The following is an 18,238-nucleotide window of genomic DNA, read 5'->3' on the forward strand; positions in this document are numbered from 1 at the left end:
TATATATATATATATATATATATATATATATATATGATTAGCATATTCTTAATTTTCAGGTCGTTATTAAGTTTACTTGTAAGGAAATAGTGTAGTTATTACATGATGTGACCGCTAGATGGCTGTCTAAGAACACGTTAAAATTCACAATTTTTTCCCCATCTTTAATTTTTTTTAATTCATATTTAATTACAGTAATATTTGAAATTATTGAAAGTGTTTTTAATCAATATATAACATTCTCGCCAGAAGGATTTATACATAAACCTGGTTCATGAATGAAACAAGTGACTTATTTGTAAAAATGTAACCAAAATGTGCCATTTGGTGTTGGTCCCCCTTTTGCTGCTAAAACAGTTCAGACCCATTGAGAATTAACAGCATGAACTTCTTCAGCAGTTTGAGCTACAGGAGCTCATCTGTTGGATCGGACCACACGGACCAGCCTTTGCTTCCCACGTGCATCAATGAGCCTCGACCGCTCATGACCTTGTTGGCAGTTCACCACTGTTCCTTCCCTGGAGCACTTTTGACAGATACTGACCACTGCAGACCAGAAACATCCCATAAAAGCTGCAGTTTTGGAGATGCTCCGACCCGGTCGTCTAGACATCACAATTTGTTTAAATCGTAATGCTTGCCCATTTTTCCTGCTTCAAACACATCAACTTTGAAGACAAAATGTTTACTTGCTGACTAATCAATTCCAGACACTATTAATAATGTTATCATTTGAAATGTCATAATGTTTTGGCTGGTCGGTGTATATGCATAGGTATTTTATATATATATATATATATATATATATATATATATATATATATATATATATATAATGTTGTTGGGTTTTTTTTATTTTTACTTTATTATTTTTATTTTTATTAAATGCCAAAAGAACAAGATGTATTACATACTCATGTCAAATTTACACTTACTTACAGAGAAAAAATAAAATCAAAAAAATAATCAAAAAATGCATTTAAAAAATAAGAAAAATTACACATAAATTTCAGTGCTTTCAGAGCATTACGTTTTCATGTTTTCTTTTTTTCAAGAGATTTACATACAATTTGAAGTCATTAATAAAATGGGAAAATTTTGGTCTACAGTGAGGCCTTTTTTCTTATAAATATGGAATTTCTCTAATAAAATAAACAAATGAATAACACGTTGTTGTTCACAATTAAAATTTTCACGTTCTGTATAAAACAGCACATCAAATACACATATTTCTATTAATATATAATTTTATATATTTCCAAAATAATCTTAAGTAAATACAATGAAAAAAAATAAGCAAAAAGGTTTATTTTTCTTGACCACAGATTTCATAGATATATGAAATATATAAATATATATAAATAATGTATTGCACTGGGGGACACTTATTGTACGAACTCTTGCTCTTGGAGGGGAAGAACCCGGAAGTGACGTGTCGGTTGGTGGCAACGTCAAACAGATTTGTCCTCTATTTACCAGCAGCCTCCTGCACGATCATCTGGGTGTTCCAGCATATATACAGCTTTCTGTTATTATTTAATACTTGACTGGAACAATGGCAGGCACTTTGGCTCGTAAAGCTATCGATCACCTCCGTAGTAAGGAGTTCAGAGATTATCTGATGAGGTAAGTTCTGGCTAACACTAGCTTTGCTAGCTAGCTTGCTAACCTGGTAAACTAGCTCCAAATGGAGGAGGTCTACACGAGTGTTATTCGTGCTACTCGAATGATGAATTGTGTGAATTTGTATTTGACCTGCAGCCGATTTTATGGGACGTTTTTCAGATTTGACGGAAGTTGACGGAAATTGTGTTTTGACCGAACTGAAGGGCAAGTTGTGGCTGAGTCCTGATTGGCTCCCTGCTCCCTGCCCCTGTACACTTGGATCACTAGTAGAAAAATGATTAGACACATGCATGTTCCTGTTGTTTCTATGCACCAAACCAAATCAACAGTATAAAGATTTACTTTGACCAAACATCTATAAATGTACATTTCTGTCCCTTTATTAGCGTTAATAACAGCTTTACACACTCTTGGAATCCACAGTTTCTCCAAACATTCATCTGAAAGACTTCGCCGTGTCTCTGTAAAACTTACTGATGATCTTCACTAGTTGGAGATTTCTTTCTGACCTTGTGATCCATCCCAGAGTAGTTTAGTAGGATTTGAGGTGCAGTAACTGGGCAGAATATTCCAAGACTTTTGACTCTATAGAACATTTCCAGAACCTTCATGTAGGACTCTCGGGTCAATGGCGGCCATGTTGGTTCTGTTTTTCTTTCACCCAAAATAAATCTCCAACTTTCCCTGCTCCAAAAAACAACCCCAAACCCAAAGTTTTCACCTCCATGTTTGACTGTGTGGGTGAAGGAGTCTGCTGGCGTCTTCTCTCCTGTTCTCCAGATTACAGAAGTTCTTCTGTTAGAGCCAAAAATGTTGGGACTCAACAGAACTTTGTCCCATTTTTTTACTGTACGATTCATGTGTGTTTTGCCTTTAACCTAGTTTGTTGCATATAAACAAAAAGAGCATGCAAGCGCTCTCTCTCTCTCTCTCTCTCTCTCTCTCTCTCTCTCTCTCTCTCTCATATATAAATATATATACAGTGGAACGTCGATACTTGATACCGATAGTTGGCGACTTTTCATTGAAAACGGACTGAGAGTAACTCGTGAAAAGTTTTTTTTTATTAATCAATCTTGACTCTTTTTTTTCTTTTCACTTCAATAATATTTTTTTTCTTTCTTTTCTCTTCTATTTCTGCTGCACTCGGGACCTTCATCAACAGCACGGTAAGTGTGTCTCATTTATGTATATAAGGATTAGGAAAGCACTTCAAAACGAGAAAACAATCCACAACTGTTCGGTGTGAGTTCCTGTGCATCCCGAAGCGTTCGATTCTTACGCGTGGATTTGCAAAGAATGACGTTTTGAATCCATGTACACGTGGAAACGTCATTTCTGTTTTCTCAGTTTACAGTTGCGTCGTAGAACTTTCTGGCGTTAAGCTCATCTGACGCTAACAAGCCAAAAAAACACACGTTTTCAGATGTTACACAAAAAAATCCTCTGTTCTGAAGAATGCTATAGTGGAAAACATATATTATATTGCCAAATATATTTAGTGAATTCTTTCATTACACTGTTCATGGCGTGCAATTCTTCACGTGTCGGCCATCAGGTTTTTATCTGACCTTCCTTCATCTCTCTGATTGAACAGAAGACTTCACTGATCTTCATTTGATTGATCGTTGTCCTTTTATTCCTTTCATCAGCACTTTTGGGGTCCAGTGGCAAACTGGGGGCTGCCGATCGCCGCCATCAACGACATGCAAAAAAGCCCAGAGATCATCAGCGGACGCATGACCTTCGGTATGTTGTAATCCAGGTGAAACTAGTTGAACCGGATCCACAAACTCTGTTTTGTTTTATTTAGATTCTGAGAGAAAAATCTGGGATTTTGTTTTGTTTTTAAGACAGCTTCAGAATTATTGGAAATATCGTGACTCGTATTTTCACTATTATACATGCGTTCAGTCTGTCAATAGGCATTTACAATATTAAACTTTATCATTAATCAGTAGTGCATTTGGTTTATTGGACCGAACGTGACAGTAATGCATTGCACATTTGTCCTATTATCATTATGTATAATAAAAATGTATAATTTACAGTTAATACTGATCATTTAATTAAAAAAAAACAAAACAAATTAAGCTTTTGTGCAATATTCCATAATATACTGACTTTATGTAAAGATTATTACTTTGTAACTTCCAGATCAGACAAAAGCGAATTAAAGGTTTGTTTTTAAAACCCCCTTTTTAATAATTTTGGATCGTTTTTATATATATTAGATATTTTAGTTTTTGCTAACGACGAGTCTTTTGTCAGTAATTTAGTTTTAGACCAGATAGAGCAGTGACATCATTCTAGCGGTTTGCCTTTCGATAGAAAACCAGTACAAAGGTTTATTAGGTCGTCTTTCATGCTTTTGAGATTTGTATTATGACCTAAACAATGGTTAAAAAAAAATCCTTGTCTACAGCAGTGCTTCAGGTTAGTTCGCATTCTACACACTCCATTGTACATGCCGGAGTCGTTTTCTGAGGCATTTTCTAAATAACGTCTTTGATCAGTTATTGTCTCTTTTTACTGTCAGAAATATCGGTACGAGTCGGTCTGCTTTCTTCGTTAAGCACGTCTGTATTCGCCGTTTCGTTTAACTGAGGTGATCCTGTTTCACCAGCTCTGACCTGCTACTCACTGCTGTTCATGAGATTCGCTTACAAAGTGCAGCCGAGGAACTGGCTCCTGTTCGCCTGCCATTTCACCAACGAGGGAGCGCAACTCATTCAGGGAGGACGCTTGATCAAGTACAAGTGAGTCGTTCATTTCTTACTGTGTAATAGCTTTTTTTTTTTTTTTTTTTTTTTTTTTATTCTTGACCCTATCGAAGGCAACACGGAAAAACCGTCGTCTTTATTAGAAGTGACGTTTGTCGTCTGCCAATTTCCATAAATGTATTTACACAGACTATTTATTTTCTTTTTGAAATGCATGAAATATATGGATAAATGTATTCTGTACTTTATATTGTACATAAACATTGATTTTCTTTTTGCCCTCTGATTATACGATGTAAAAGCCCCTGGCTGAATTGGTCAGTTTACTGATTAACTAGTTTTAACATGATCAGCTCAGTTGGGGGTCACAGGGTCGCCGTAAAGCACATCTCACTCAACTGTTCTACGTATGTCTTCAGATAAACCCGTTACACAACAAGTTTGCTCTGTGTGAAATATTGGACAGAAATCTTTTACTTTTTAAAAATATATTTCCGTTTTTGTTTCCCGATCATTTTTTTGTATTTAGGTGGAAACCTGGAATCGAGTACACTGATCATCTATAACATTAAAGCCACAGAGACGTGATGGGAAAAATTAGGATCTTTTATTGTTAAAGTGGGAGCTGGGATGAGGTTTACTTTAGGCAGCATGTGAACAGTCAGTTCCCAAAGGAATTGTTGAAAGCAGGAATAATATGAAAGTGTATGACAAGAGACACATTGTGATAAATGGACCATTGGGACAAAGTCTTTTCAGATCATCAGGTCTTTTGGGATGTTCTTGGTATGCAATGGCTGGTAGACAGACAGATAGTGTTATTGCATGGTGCAGGTACACAGCAACAAACACTGTGTAAATTGGCATATACTGTATGTACAGCAAATAAATATGAAGGCGATGGGCAGTGAAAATGTGCAGTAGCTGTTGAGGAAATAAGGTAATTTAGAGCAGTGGCCCCCAAACCCCCCCCGTACTTTCTTATTTACTGATCAGAGTAAAATAATGGGTCATTTTGTAAATAGTAATAAACTCGAAAATATCCCAACATTAAAAACCTTTGTAATGTTCATTGTGTCGTAATATATATTCCGTATAATATATCAGTGTAATTGTATTTGTTTATTTATTTATTGCCTTCCTGGTAAGTTTGGCATTGACCCAAATAAGTTTGTAATCTCATAATTGTCTTTACATGTTTTAATTGGACTAAATCTAATTATATTTGTCTCTTTTTCTGCAGCATGGAGAAGAAAATGGCGAAATGATGAGCAGCCATGAACCGCAGAAGAATTCTGTCCATTGCTAGCAGATCACAGCTTTCAGAAATATTATTTCCATTAGGTTTTTATCTGATTAACTGATTTACACACAATCGATTTCCCATGCTAACTGAGGATACAAGTTTTCTGACTAGATAACAATAAATTGTATATAAAACTTTTAGAGGACTGTTACTACGCACATTAGACTTTTTTTCAAGAAAGATGCACATCAAGCTACTGATTTCAAAAAAATTGTCATTTACGGTAATTTATTGTGAAACTCGGCTAAGAAGTGGATATCAGGTTAACCTCAGACCTTGTAGTAAATAAAAGTTGATTAACTTCATTTCCGGCTCTTTTGTATTCAATGCAGACTTGCGCTATTGCTGCAACTACAGCAACCCATTTGTGACCAAATGGTAAGAACGTGGAAGTGTAAATCAGGCAGGAGATCTTAGAACCCGGGCTGAATTTCTAGAAGGATCCTTAGGTTTTATCCCACTTTCGATCTATTCCTCTGTGTTGTTATAATGAGCTCCATTCTTTTGGAAGGGTTTCCCCTAGATTTCTGAAAAGTGGCTGTGGGGATTAGTGATCATTCAGCTACAAGAGCAGTAAAGAGATCAGGCAATGATGTTATGTGAGGAGCTCTGGGGTTCAGTCAATTTACCAGTTTATCCCAAAGGGGTTGAGGAAGCCAGAGCTTTGCCAGAGCCTTTTTGAATTTGATGGCTGCAATAGGTCTCAAAAATGTAGGGACAGGGCCATGTTGACCACTGTGTGCATCACTTCTGTTCGTAAAACATCTGGTAACAGGAGACAAGTTGCTGATGTGGTTTTTTGAGCTGATACCAAGTCAGATGGTCCCTCTCCTCTTTAGTCTGGAGGACATGGTGTCTGACCACAGAACAGTTTATCACTTTGCCTCAGTACATTTTAAATGAACTTTGGCCCAAAGAGGATGGCAGAGTTTCTGGATCATGCCTTCTACTTGGGTGTTAATGAGCCTATGCAATGATTTCCATGACAGACTCTTGACTGTTGTAAAGGCAGCACTGCCCGAGGGTCCGAAGATCACATGCATCCAATATTGATTTTTGCCCTTGTGCACAGAGATTTCTCCAGATCCTTTAAAATGTTTTATATCCTGTACTGCAAATGATAAGATATTTAACTATTTTTCAGTTTTATGTTGAGGAACATGATTCTGAAATTGCTCCACAACTTGTAGGCACAGTCTTTTACAGATTTGTGAAGCTCTGACCTTCTTTACTACTGAGAGACTGAGAGACGTTTATTTATTTTGCCTTTTTATAATTTCCCTTATATATACATCGGTGTTTTGTCAGGATACTGGATCGATAAGAAAAAGTAATATACATGTAATAACCATTTATTACTTGTGCTGATAACATTTAATTAAAATGTACAACCATGGACAGTTTTCGAGCCAGACAATGATCACATTAGCTAATGACCATAAAAACATTCACATAATCAGTTTCTAGGTGTATAAACTAACTGGAGCTGAATTTTAGACTTTGGCCTGTAATTAGGCTGTAAAAATTAAGCACAATGAACATCACTCTGAAGAAGCTGACATGACTTAACTTCCAGATAATTACACCTGGATGACTGAGAATCTTCACAGACACACACAACATGTTTTGGAAAAACAGAGTAACATGTTTGATATATCATGAGTCTGGTGACTTCTGGTAAACTTCAGAATCAGCTGTGATTTTGGTTTATGATTACAGCACAGTGAAGCCAATCCTAGCCACAAAGACTTGGCAGCTCTTGTATGAGAATGATATCAGGGTATAGCCGTATTGTTAATTAAATCGTTCATATCTTTCAGGTGAATCCTAATTTTCATTAAGCATTTAAGCAGTTTAGTTTTAACACAAACACTTTTTGGGGTCATTGAGCTACAGCTTCTCTGTTGCCTACACTATAATAAAATCACAGTATAAATATAAATACACAAAGTTTAATTCACACATTTGTGTCTTTACAGTATTTTCACTTTTCTCTCAGCTGGAATTTTTATTGCATTTTTTTGTGGCACAATAAAACTTGTACCCTGGACTTGGCATTACAAGAGTGCAGTCATAAGTAAATGTAAATACACTCAAATCCTTCGTATCTTCATCACAGGTCATCACTGGTTATGACGAGATCATTTATAATCTGGTTCTCATAGATCATTGCTTCCTCGTCCTGCAAAAATACAAAGAGATTAAACTCGTTCTTTACACACTATTCTTGCAAAGCTCAAATAGAAAAAGGTTGCTTGGGTCTATGCTGAATGAAGCTGTTCGCTTGCTAACATACCCAACTGAGTAAAAAACAATTAACAAAAAATGGTTACTCACAGCATCCTTTTCTCTGTAGTCCTTCTCTGTGCTTCTGTAGGCTAGCACATGGATCAAGGTGTACACTCTGTTTCAAGAAACAAAAAAGGCAAATGAAATTCTCAATCCAGCATTAAAGAAAGTAATGATCAATCAAACTGTGACTATTCTGTATTTGCGATAAAGTACCTGTGGTAAAGCATTGCCAGAAACTGGATCAGCAAAAGGATAGCAAAAGACAGCAGGAACATTAAACTTAGAGGTTCCACCTTCAGGGGTTCATCAGCCAAACTACCATTGGGCAAATATTTGGGAATCTTGATGCTAATGACATCACTCCCAATGGCTTGAAGAAAAAATGTGGCCACTACCCATAAGACGTTTATAATAAAGTACAGAAATACTGCCTGGAATAGACACAGGATAGATGTTATTTCATAATCCATACTATACAATGTAGGCTAGATGAGTATCAGGCCTGAGATTGCTAGGATTGCTACCTTGTTCCGTAGGGATTTTAGTTCTCTTTCCACTTGCTCTAGATGGCTTTTGGGATCGTCTATGGGTTTTAGGTAGCGCTCTATCAGCTTATTCCAGAAGTCAGTCTCATCCTAGTTAGGTAGACAAATATTTGACTTGAAGATTAGTACGACTAATAAAATCATTTCCAAACCGAAACTGTTCAGGTCTATAATCGAGATAATCCAGTCGCTCTGGAGAAGAGCGTCTGTCAAATGCCATAAATGTAAAACAATCAAAAAAATAAATAAAAATATTGTGAAATAAATCACAATAATCCATATGATGAAGTGGACACAAAAAGTTGTTCCTACCTCATTCAGTCTTGTAACCTGGGGGGCCACTAGGGTTCTTTCAATAGCTCGTTTGACTCTTGCCTCCAGCCTCTTCATTTGGTTGAATTGCATGCGGTTGGTTTTTAGGATCCTTCTTGCCGACTCGTTAAGAGCATCCTGTAGTTCTTCCAGTTGGCTTTCCAACAAAACGTCCTCCGGACCAACTTTGTCCTTTAGCTCTTCATTAAGAGTGTCGGTTAGCATGAGCACCAGTTCCTCACACAGATCTTCCTGGTGCTTGTTTCTAAGGGTGTACCTGATCTGCTCCTGCAGGTTCCTTTTGAGATTTGCGTAGGTAAGCTTCCTCAGGAATACTGTCTTTACTGGTCCAACCCACTCTGTTAGACAAAATAATAGCTTAATTGTACATCCTTTGCAATTTCCTAATGCTGTTAATACAATATTTCAATTGATAAAACTAAGGACATTTTTGAAACCTTACCACTATCAGGGACAACATCAATTACTTGCTCTTCTTCATCATTGTACGCATCCAAGTCATCATCCTCATCATCATCATATGAATTGTAAGTTTTTTGATCCATGCTGATGTCACTAGTACTGTAAATAGTGTATATGGACAAATCAAATGTATGTCTGATTAAAAATCATGTCGATATTAGACTTATTAGAACGTTTTCTTTTTTTCTTACAATACATTCAACAATTACCACGTGATATACGAGCGGAAATGGTAGGCTCCGTTGTAAATTTAATTACAGTGGAGATAAAATCTGTCTACCTGTTTAAAGATTTTGTATCTTCTTGTTCCTTCTCATTGGACAGATGCTTGACATCTCTTTTCCTCAATGAAGCACCTCTTTTGTTTTCAACATTAGGCTGATTGTCCGTTTCAGAAGGTTTTGAATTGTCCTCAGCACCCAGTACGGTCGACTCCACTTTGGCCGATGAACCATCCGGATTGACTGCTTGCTGGAGTTGCTGGAGCATTAAGTTTTCGGTTTCTTGAGTGACTTGGATATTTACATCCCAGCAACAGAGTTTGCAGTTGCGGTTGCACAAAACACCCACATGCTTTTTCTCCTCCTTCTCTTTGTTGGATTCTCGAGTGCCCCAGGACACTATGTTCATGTTGACCAAGGAGTAGATAGTAAGTAGGAGGTAACCGCTAGGGATGCATATAAAATACATGAGCCCATAGACAATCATGCCAAACTCCTGGGGATGAAGTAGTGCTGTAACAAAGTACAAGATTGCCATGGACACCAGAAATATCCCAGTAGGAGTAATGAACGTCCCTTCCTTCACCATGTCGCCTGTACCATGGAGAATATTGAAGTAAATTGGCGTAGAACAAAAGGATCATTAACATTGTATTAGATGAACATATCATTGTTGAGTTTTGTTAAATATATAACATGACATGCAGTAAATCACTGTATGAAAAAAAAAAAGATTTGCAAGTTTGGACTAACAGACCTTTACTTACCAATAATGGAGAAGAAAGATGCTGTCATCAGAAAAGCATACAAAACACTAAAAATGGCAGCGATTGTAATCTGGAAGTTGGATTTGGTGAAGAAACAAATTAGCATGTAAACCAATGGTGGTATGACTGCTATGACAATGGACAGTGTTCCTGCAATACTAAACACAAACTGAAAAGCCCCTTAAAAAAAGAGAAAAAAATTCAGTCAGTTTTTTAAAGCAGACATTCCCTAATCAATAAAACACCATCAATGAATCACAGACATCCATAAAATATACAAAACGTGAATATACTGACCAGCTACCATCAAAGTGACAGAAGCAGGTCCAAGTATAGAAGAGGCCACAGTGAAGATCTGATAAAAGATGTAGAGCATGGATATTGAAGAGTTCCTCTTTGCAGTTTCTTTTCCACTGTGTAGTAGATCCAATGTATTCGCGAGAGTCGAGGGACCCCAGCGGCGCCTTTGGTTGTAGAACTCTTTAAATTCCTGTGGAGAATTTGTGTAAGCGTCTGAGGCAGCGTTGTACTCCACTCTCCATCCCTGCTGGAGAAGCAGCGTGCAAAGCCAGCGATCCTCACCTGAAAATGCATTGTAAATGATTAGGAAGTCTAATGGATTAGTTAAATGCTTATATTACACCTGACCATCACAATCACCATCATCATGCAGTTCATTCTCTAATGTGATGCATGTTAGAATCATTTCACTACAATTACTAACTTAGTAGGGTTATTAGAAACAATATACAGGGTAAGAGCTGTTATTTTTCACTTAGGTTTGCCTGTTAACGTTTGTTTTGTTGACTTGTATTGTGGGAAAATGCTGTAATAGATGTTTTCACAGAGAGAATTAGCCTTATGCTGTACTGTACTATCACCTGTTATTATTTGTTGTTATCGACAAAATGTGAAATATGTGTAAATGAGCATAAAAAATCAGGCTGATACCGGCATCCATTTTGGTGCATCCATAGCCCTAATCCTTTTTCAGATAAATTTATGAATCTATCTGCCACCTATCTGAGGCAGTGGGGGCATGGTCATGCACTAGTTTGTGAAGGGAGGGCGGAGCTGGGGATGGTGACTGTTAAGGATCCTACACCTGAGTGAAATTTGGGTTAACAATAGTTCTGTGTTCCAGGGTGCTGAAGCAATTAAAAGATAGAGAGAGAGATAAGAACTTAAGGGAAGATAAATGGCCGATGCCTGAAAAGACAACTTAAAATGGAATGAGAAGCCTGAGAAGATTCATTTCAAATATAATGGGTTAATGAAGACCTGAGGTATGTCTGTTTACCTTGGTCATATTGGACATACTCAGAAGCCCTGGTGGCCTTGGTGGTGTATCGCTTCAGCACATTGTCATCCATTAGAGCTGACCCTCTGAACAGACTGAAGCATCCAGGGCTGCAAAGCACACACCCAAACACATGTTCTGCTGTTTTCTGGAGCCAGTGCCCCACAGCATACTCAAACTTCTGATACCACACCATCGGCCCTGTGAATAAATATTAGCTTTCATTACCACCTGAAGCGGACACAAAAGAAGACATGTTTTGCCAAAAAAAGGGAAACTCCTTACCCATTCCAGTTGGATGAATTCTTCCACAAGCAGCACCGACATTAGCATACATTCGAAGACGATCAACCAGTAAAATTACAGCTGAAGGGTGGAAGTCAGTGTCCCCATCCAAAGCTAAGATGTACGTGTTCTCATCTGATATGTGTTTCCTCTTGCTATCATTGTCAAAATTTGGTAAGAGGTAAGCCTCTCCATCCAGTGATATGAGACTTGCACGACACACATTGTTCTGTCTCTGTAGAAAAGCCCAAAAAGTTAAGCCCACACTCATTTTTCATTTGCTAAGCATATCATTAAATATACTGTAACATACTGAATCATAAGAAGACTTACAGTGATTTTTTGTGGATTTTTCACTATATAACCTTTCCAACCCAGGAGATAATACATATACATGATCTGCAAAAAAAATATATACATCAAATAATGTAATGATAATGTTAATTCCTAATCACAGCTTCGTTATAGTCCATTCCATCTCACCTGTGACCATCTCTTTTTGTTTCGTATTAAAAGTTTGTCCTTCAGATGGATATATAACATGTTTCCCTCTGGTAGCACAAATGCAATCCGGCCACCATAAGGAGTTTCGGTGATAGAGACTTCATCTGGCTCTTTGTTTGTGAATACTCTGTAAATAACAGCAGAATATATGTATAATAGTGTTTATAATAGTGCTTGAAAAATTACTAACCATAACATAAAAAAACTATTGTTACCTGTATACTTCTATGACCACATTTATTAGGTCATCTACATATGAATTGACCAACTTTGTCTCAGTCGTTTTGTCTTTCATAAAGGCATCGTCGACATAAATATGACATTCAAAGTCGAAGAAATCCTTGTGCTCTTCCTTTGGATCACCTCTGTACCTGTCCAGTCTAAAACAATGACAAATTGGAGTGAGCTAGAAAACAAAAAATACACTCATTTTTCTTATATGAACAAGCCACATTTTTTTTTACCTGAACATTGAGGTAAGAATCTTAAGCATCTCATCATATGTTTCATGCCACATTGTTGCACAGAGATATATGACACAGTTCTCTGCTTCCTCAGAGCTGAAAAACATGCGAAGCACATCCTCGGTAAACTTCAAATGGACATTTTGCGTTCAGAGTCAAGTAAATTGAGTCGTATTACCTTTCTGGATTCTTCACTTTCATTTTGGTGTTTAGAAGTAGCGACTGATCAATAAAAGCAGACTCGTACAACCTTCGCACAAAGAGCTGGGACGTCCGCTCGATACGCGGCACCTTCATGCTCCACACGTAATACGTGCACGTAATCAACCCGAGCCACATGCACACCCCCTCAAGAGCCAACATGGAGAAAGGCCAAACCGCATAGTGGCTATTCAGTGATGTTTTGCAGATACTGTTGGTGAGTTCCAGAAGAATCAGTGAGGTGCTGTTGGAGACCTTCATCTTCACAATGCCGGCGCAAAAGTCCAGAAAAGGGTTATCAATTGTTGAGTAGTTGCCTGCCGCTTCAGAAAGATATGATGTCTCGGGTGTATAATCCAAGGTGCTTGCTTGAGTAAGGAACAGTGTTATGCCGACAATCAGTGTAGCAGGGCCTGTCAATGAGACTGGCATGGCAAAGCTCATCCTCACGGAATGGATCTTGCAGGCCACAACGCCAAACCAGTGGCAGGCGGCAGAGCAGAAGGCTTGCAGAAAAAACACCCCAAGGCCTACCTCAAGCGTATCTTTCTTAACTTCTGTGAAAGCGCTCCAGTCGATGCGGGTCTCAGCTATTAGGCCATAATAAAGGAAGTATATCCCGACAGTGACCGCGATCCTCATAAGACTGGTGATCATGAACACAGAATCTCTGAAGCTATCTAATTCAGAGAGCATATCTTGAATATTGTTGCTGGCCTGCAGAGAATTTTCCCACCAGTTAAGAGAGACTAACAGGGAAGCAAATATAGCAAGGCCTACATAGTAGTAACAGTCTTGGTCTTGGTCTGAGACATAGGAAGATATTCGCACATAGTAATCGGTAGCCAGCAGGCTGTAGCCAGTGAACACTAGAATAATTGAGCAAATAGGAAAGATGATCATCCAGCGCTGGTGCTGAAGACGAAGGACAGCGTGCAGGAAGGCCGTGCCAATGCAGACACCTCCAGATATAAACAGGTTGGTCAGCACATCGAACTGAGGCATCACAATTAGAACCAAGATCGAGGTTCCCAGTGCCACCAGAACCTCAATCACTGAAATCTGCAACAAAAAAAAGGACATAACATCTGTGAGCCATTGTGAGCTGTATGGAGTTTCTGGAGTCACACTTCATTTGCCAAAAAAGTTGTACAGGTCACTAAAGCCTTATGAATCATGGAAATCCATGTAAATTCAACAAGTGGATTGCAGTACTGCAGCTGTTATAGTAACAGATCCCCTGATGTAGTTTTTACAATCACATCAGATTTATGTACTTTTTTAAACTGAAGGCAACTTTAGACCTAAATACAAACATTAGATCAAAAATGGGAGAGGTCAGGGGTCAGATTAGCAACCTCTCATGATAGAATGCTAACAGACAAATGGACAAATAAGTGCACTATATGGAAATAAGTATTAGGACACCTGTCTTTTCCAGCCTTATGTGGTTCCTCTCAAAGTCTTTGAATGCTGTGGCATTAAATTTTTTCCTTTACTTGAAGAAAACCCAGACCTGTCCAGCATGGCAATGGAGCTCCCTGAACATATGGTTTACATGGATTGAAGTGAAAGATCTTGAGTGGCCTTCAACCGAGCGCTGAATTCAGCCGTGTTGAACGCCTCCTTACCCTACATCAGTATCTGACTTTATTAAAGATCTTTTGTCTGAATGAGCACAAATCTCTACAAATACACTCCAAAATCTAGTAAAACATCTTCCCAGAAGAGTGAGGGTTATTATAACTGCAAATGGGAACTAAATGTGGAAGAGGATGTTCAGAAAACAGATCTTATGGTCATTGGTCCATATAGCATATATACTTTCAACCAAATATATTAAATAAGTAAAAATTGCTGCACTGCAATTTTTCAACACACCATTTCGTATGATTTAATAGCCTCAAACTGATCATTAATAGTTAAGAGTTAAAAGATAATTGTTGTCACTATTCAGTCTTGTAATTTGCATATTCAGACCTTTGTAAGCTAAAACATATGTAACTGAACGGTTACTACTTTTAGTTGTATACTCCTGGTCTAAGAATATATACAGTATATATATATATATATATATATATATATATATATAATACCTTGCATTATTAAGCAGGAAGAAACAAATGAAAATGTCATCAATTAGGATGTCATTTGCAATAGATTAACTCACAATGGCCATGGTTTTCATGGTGGGAGAAACAAAGCTTTTGAAAGCACATTTCCACAGACACTTGAGGAACACCAGCAGGTTGGGTGTAACGAGGGCACACATGAGGAGTAGCGTGTAGAACTGCCTATCCGTAGAACTCCTGAGGGATTTTGGACTGGAAAGTGTGACCAGTGATAGAAGAGAACCCTGCAAAAAGTTAGTTATATTATTGATATTAATAAAACACATATCATAGATACATAGATACATAGATTTGGGTTTATTTTGCCATACTGTATAACTTCTGTACTAATTTGTTGGTCCATGCTGTATTTTTGTGCTTGAGATTTTAGTAAAACTGCCAATATGATGTGACATTGCTAGTTTATAAAAATGGGAAAAAAACCAAAGACACATAATAGGTTTTACTTTGAAACCATATCTGTTTGAGCAGAGTATAAAGAAAACAAGGTCAAATAGATTAAACAGCCAAAGGGCTGCTGCATCGTTCTCTTTTATTCTGAGATGAAACAAGGCAAAATCCCATCCAGTATGAGCAGGAAGCTGAATCACATCATGGTCAATATAGGAAACTTCTAAACTAATAAAACTAGATAAGGTATTTTATATTCAATTAAACTTGAAAAAATCAACTCAGAATTTCATTGAAATTAAAGTTATTTTGAACTCCTCTGAAGATGTAACTGTAAAAAGTCACTCAGTGTGGATTTTCTCATACATGTTGACTGGGAAATACTAAAATTGGTCTGTTGTGGGGAAAAAAAAGACAATATCACATATTATATTATCCTCAATTATCTCATATGACATTATGATCCTCAGTCCTTTACCCTCTTAATTTACTTCCTTGTTGCAAAGTTACCAAGTCATGCTAAGTCATTACACGTTGCTAGGATATCACCAGGAACATTCAGAAACATTCAGAGAAATAGAGATTAAAGAGTACAAAGTGTGTATAGCTGTGCTGTCATAAATTCCTTTAACTGCTATAGCAAAAGATTCAAAACATATCAGATGTAACCTGGATTTAATCAATAGAAATGATTGTGGCTGGAAGGTTAAAGAGACATTGCTGAAAATGATTATTACCATCAAAATGTCCTCCTTACAGATAGTCATAAAACATTATTCACCTTGCTGATGACGGCACTGGTCAGGACCAATACGCCTACAACCACTGCCATGAAGTATTGCACTAAGATAAAACATGTTTTCTTCTTTTCTTTCTCGGCTCCAATAGGATTTAGCTGAAAGGGATCCCATGTGTCCCTGCAAAAAGCATTCGTGTATCGATCATATTGAGACACGTTTCTGGGTGACAGTAAATTTGCTCACACTCTTTAGACTGTAATCTGAACATATACATGCTACAGCTATAGCCATATGCTGAATCTACATGGAGGCTACACTACCATTTAATAGCAAAGTCTGGTATACAGAATGGTTTTTATAAATCAAACATGACATAGTCGCCACCAGCTTGCTCATCAGGGACAAACTTACTTCATAGTCACTTTTAATCACCACATTATCTGTGTAAAGCTGCTTTGAGACAATGTTCATTGTTAAAAGCTCTATATTTTCTTGAATTGAATATTATTGAATATACAGTCTCACAAATCCACATGATCTAGTTAAATAAATTATTGGCAAACATTAATAACGGTTCTCAAAGAATATGTCATGTAAAAGTCAATATGTTCATTGGATGGTACCTGTGCCTCCCCTCTCTCTTTTGACCCCTATTCCTCAGGTCCTCCATATTGTTCTCCTATTCCATGAACAGTCTGGAATGCAGTCACGACTAGAGATCGCAATATTTAAGTATGTGTCCACAGAATATGACTGGACTCTTATCCCTGCCTCATTTACCGTCCACAAGGCAATAAACAGGTACAAGGATCACCTGATGAGAGATTCCCTCTGTGGCTCCAACAGGAAATGGTTAGGATATATACAGGGCAAAGACCAACAACAGCTGGTAACATTATCACCCCTTTTGGTAAAATGAACCAGGAAGTGTTAAGAGAAAAATGACTATATTTTAAGATAAATAAAGTAAAACAGAATGAGCATAAAGATACTGTAGCCAGTAACCAGCTCACTTTAATGCATATGCATCAATATTTAAAGTAAATATTTTACAACTGTGTGATATTATTATAACTTACTTTTGAAAACCAATAGTAGTTTAATATTTTAATTTGTATAAATGTATTTTGTATATAATACATGGATTTAAACCAAAGAATTGCATTATAAACTACAGCAGTATTATACAGTTTACCTTTTTTTACATAAAAAAAATTCTTATTCATGAATAATAGTGTACCAATTGTGCCAGAACAGCAAAATACATTAAATAATATTTTAAGGATTCAATATATGGATAAAAACAAAGTATGGGATTGTATTATATCTTCTGCAAATGTATTCTGTTTTGCTCTTTTAATTAAGTTTAACTTATGTTTTTATATACAACTATATGCAGATATGGACCAGAAAATTGAGGTTCATATCAACCAACAGAATGGGAAGAAAATGTGATTTCGGTGATTTTGACTGTGGCATGATTGTTGGTGCCAAACAGGCTGGTTTGAGAATTTCTGTAAATAGTTTTTTTTATTAATTTTTTTTTTATTTACAACAATCCCTAGAGTTTACACGAAAACAACAGCGTGAATCAATGGTTCCAGCCTGCCTCGTGTTAACAGTTCAGGCAGGTGGAGGTGTAATGGTGTAGAGAATGGCTTTTTTTTTGGCACAATTTGGACTGTTAATAGAGCAATCAATCATCCCTTGAAAGCCACAGCCTATCTGAGAATTGCTGCTCATCACATGTATCCCTTCATGGCCACAGTTTACCATCTTCTAATGGATATTTTCAGAATGATAATGCAGCTGCACCAAACAAACGTCGTCACAAATGCACTTTTGATGTAATCATGTGAACATGGACCAGAATCTCAAAGTAATATTTCCAGCATCTGATGGAATCCATGCCATAAAGAATTGGGGCTCTGGGCAGGGAGGATAAGG

At 37.2% G+C, this 18,238-nt stretch overlaps 2 protein-coding genes across 3 annotated transcripts; one reads left to right on the forward strand and one right to left on the reverse strand.

The window, feature by feature from the left end:
* The first annotated feature begins 1,418 nt into the window (after positions 1–1,418).
* Positions 1,419–5,960, forward strand: mpc1 (mitochondrial pyruvate carrier 1). The gene is made up of 5 exons (XM_046843591.1): positions 1,419–1,626; positions 2,792–2,795; positions 3,279–3,375; positions 4,253–4,385; positions 5,593–5,960. The coding sequence occupies exons 1-5, from the start codon at positions 1,556–1,558 to the stop codon at positions 5,615–5,617; spliced, it is 330 nt and encodes a 109-aa protein (XP_046699547.1). The 5' UTR covers positions 1,419–1,555; the 3' UTR covers positions 5,618–5,960.
* Positions 5,961–6,991: 1,031 nt separating this feature from the next.
* chs1 (chitin synthase 1) lies at positions 6,992–17,068 on the reverse strand. 2 transcript variants are annotated; one of them, XM_046843479.1, is made up of 19 exons: positions 16,915–17,065; positions 16,333–16,468; positions 15,200–15,385; positions 13,007–14,091; positions 12,829–12,924; positions 12,580–12,744; positions 12,344–12,491; positions 12,194–12,259; positions 11,861–12,095; positions 11,576–11,776; positions 10,573–10,857; positions 10,276–10,455; positions 9,568–10,102; positions 9,268–9,386; positions 8,805–9,163; positions 8,472–8,582; positions 8,161–8,378; positions 7,993–8,059; positions 6,992–7,837 (listed from the first exon to the last, which is right to left on the reverse strand). In XM_046843479.1, exons 1-19 carry the CDS (start codon positions 16,959–16,961, stop codon positions 7,769–7,771), a joined length of 4,308 nt encoding a protein of 1,435 aa, XP_046699435.1. In that variant the 5' UTR covers positions 16,962–17,065; the 3' UTR covers positions 6,992–7,768. The 2 variants fall into 2 exon arrangements, with proteins under 2 accessions (XP_046699435.1, XP_046699436.1); XM_046843480.1 differs by lacking the exons at positions 6,992–7,837; positions 7,993–8,059; positions 8,161–8,378 and having other exon boundaries at positions 8,558–8,698; positions 16,915–17,068.
* Between the last annotated feature and the right edge of the window lie 1,170 nt (positions 17,069–18,238).

The sequence above is a fragment of the Silurus meridionalis genome, chromosome 28 (genome assembly GCF_014805685.1).
Source record: "Silurus meridionalis isolate SWU-2019-XX chromosome 28, ASM1480568v1, whole genome shotgun sequence".
NCBI lineage: Eukaryota > Metazoa > Chordata > Actinopteri > Siluriformes > Siluridae > Silurus > Silurus meridionalis.

What these genes read in the sequence shown, in the direction of transcription:
- mpc1 (XM_046843591.1), top strand. Translation starts at nt 1,556, where the DNA reads ATGGCAGGCACTTTGGCTCGTAAAGCTATCGATCACCTCCGTAGTAAG. An exon ending in CAGCGGACGCATGACCTTCG is followed by an intron (nt 3,376 to 4,252) that starts GTATGTTGTAAT and finishes CTGTTTCACCAG; the next exon opens with CTCTGACCTGCTACTCACTG. An exon ending in GGACGCTTGATCAAGTACAA is followed by an intron (nt 4,386 to 5,592) that starts GTGAGTCGTTCA and finishes CTTTTTCTGCAG; the next exon opens with CATGGAGAAGAAAATGGCGA.
- chs1 (XM_046843479.1), bottom strand. Translation starts at nt 16,961, where the DNA reads ATGGAGGACCTGAGGAATAGGGGTCAAAAGAGAGAGGGGAGGCACAG. An exon ending in AAAGTGAAGAATCCAGAAAG is followed by an intron (nt 12,925 to 13,006) that starts GTAATACGACTC and finishes CATGTTTTTCAG; the next exon opens with CTCTGAGGAAGCAGAGAACT. An exon ending in GATACAAAATCTTTAAACAG is followed by an intron (nt 9,387 to 9,567) that starts GTAGACAGATTT and finishes CACTATTTACAG; the next exon opens with TACTAGTGACATCAGCATGG.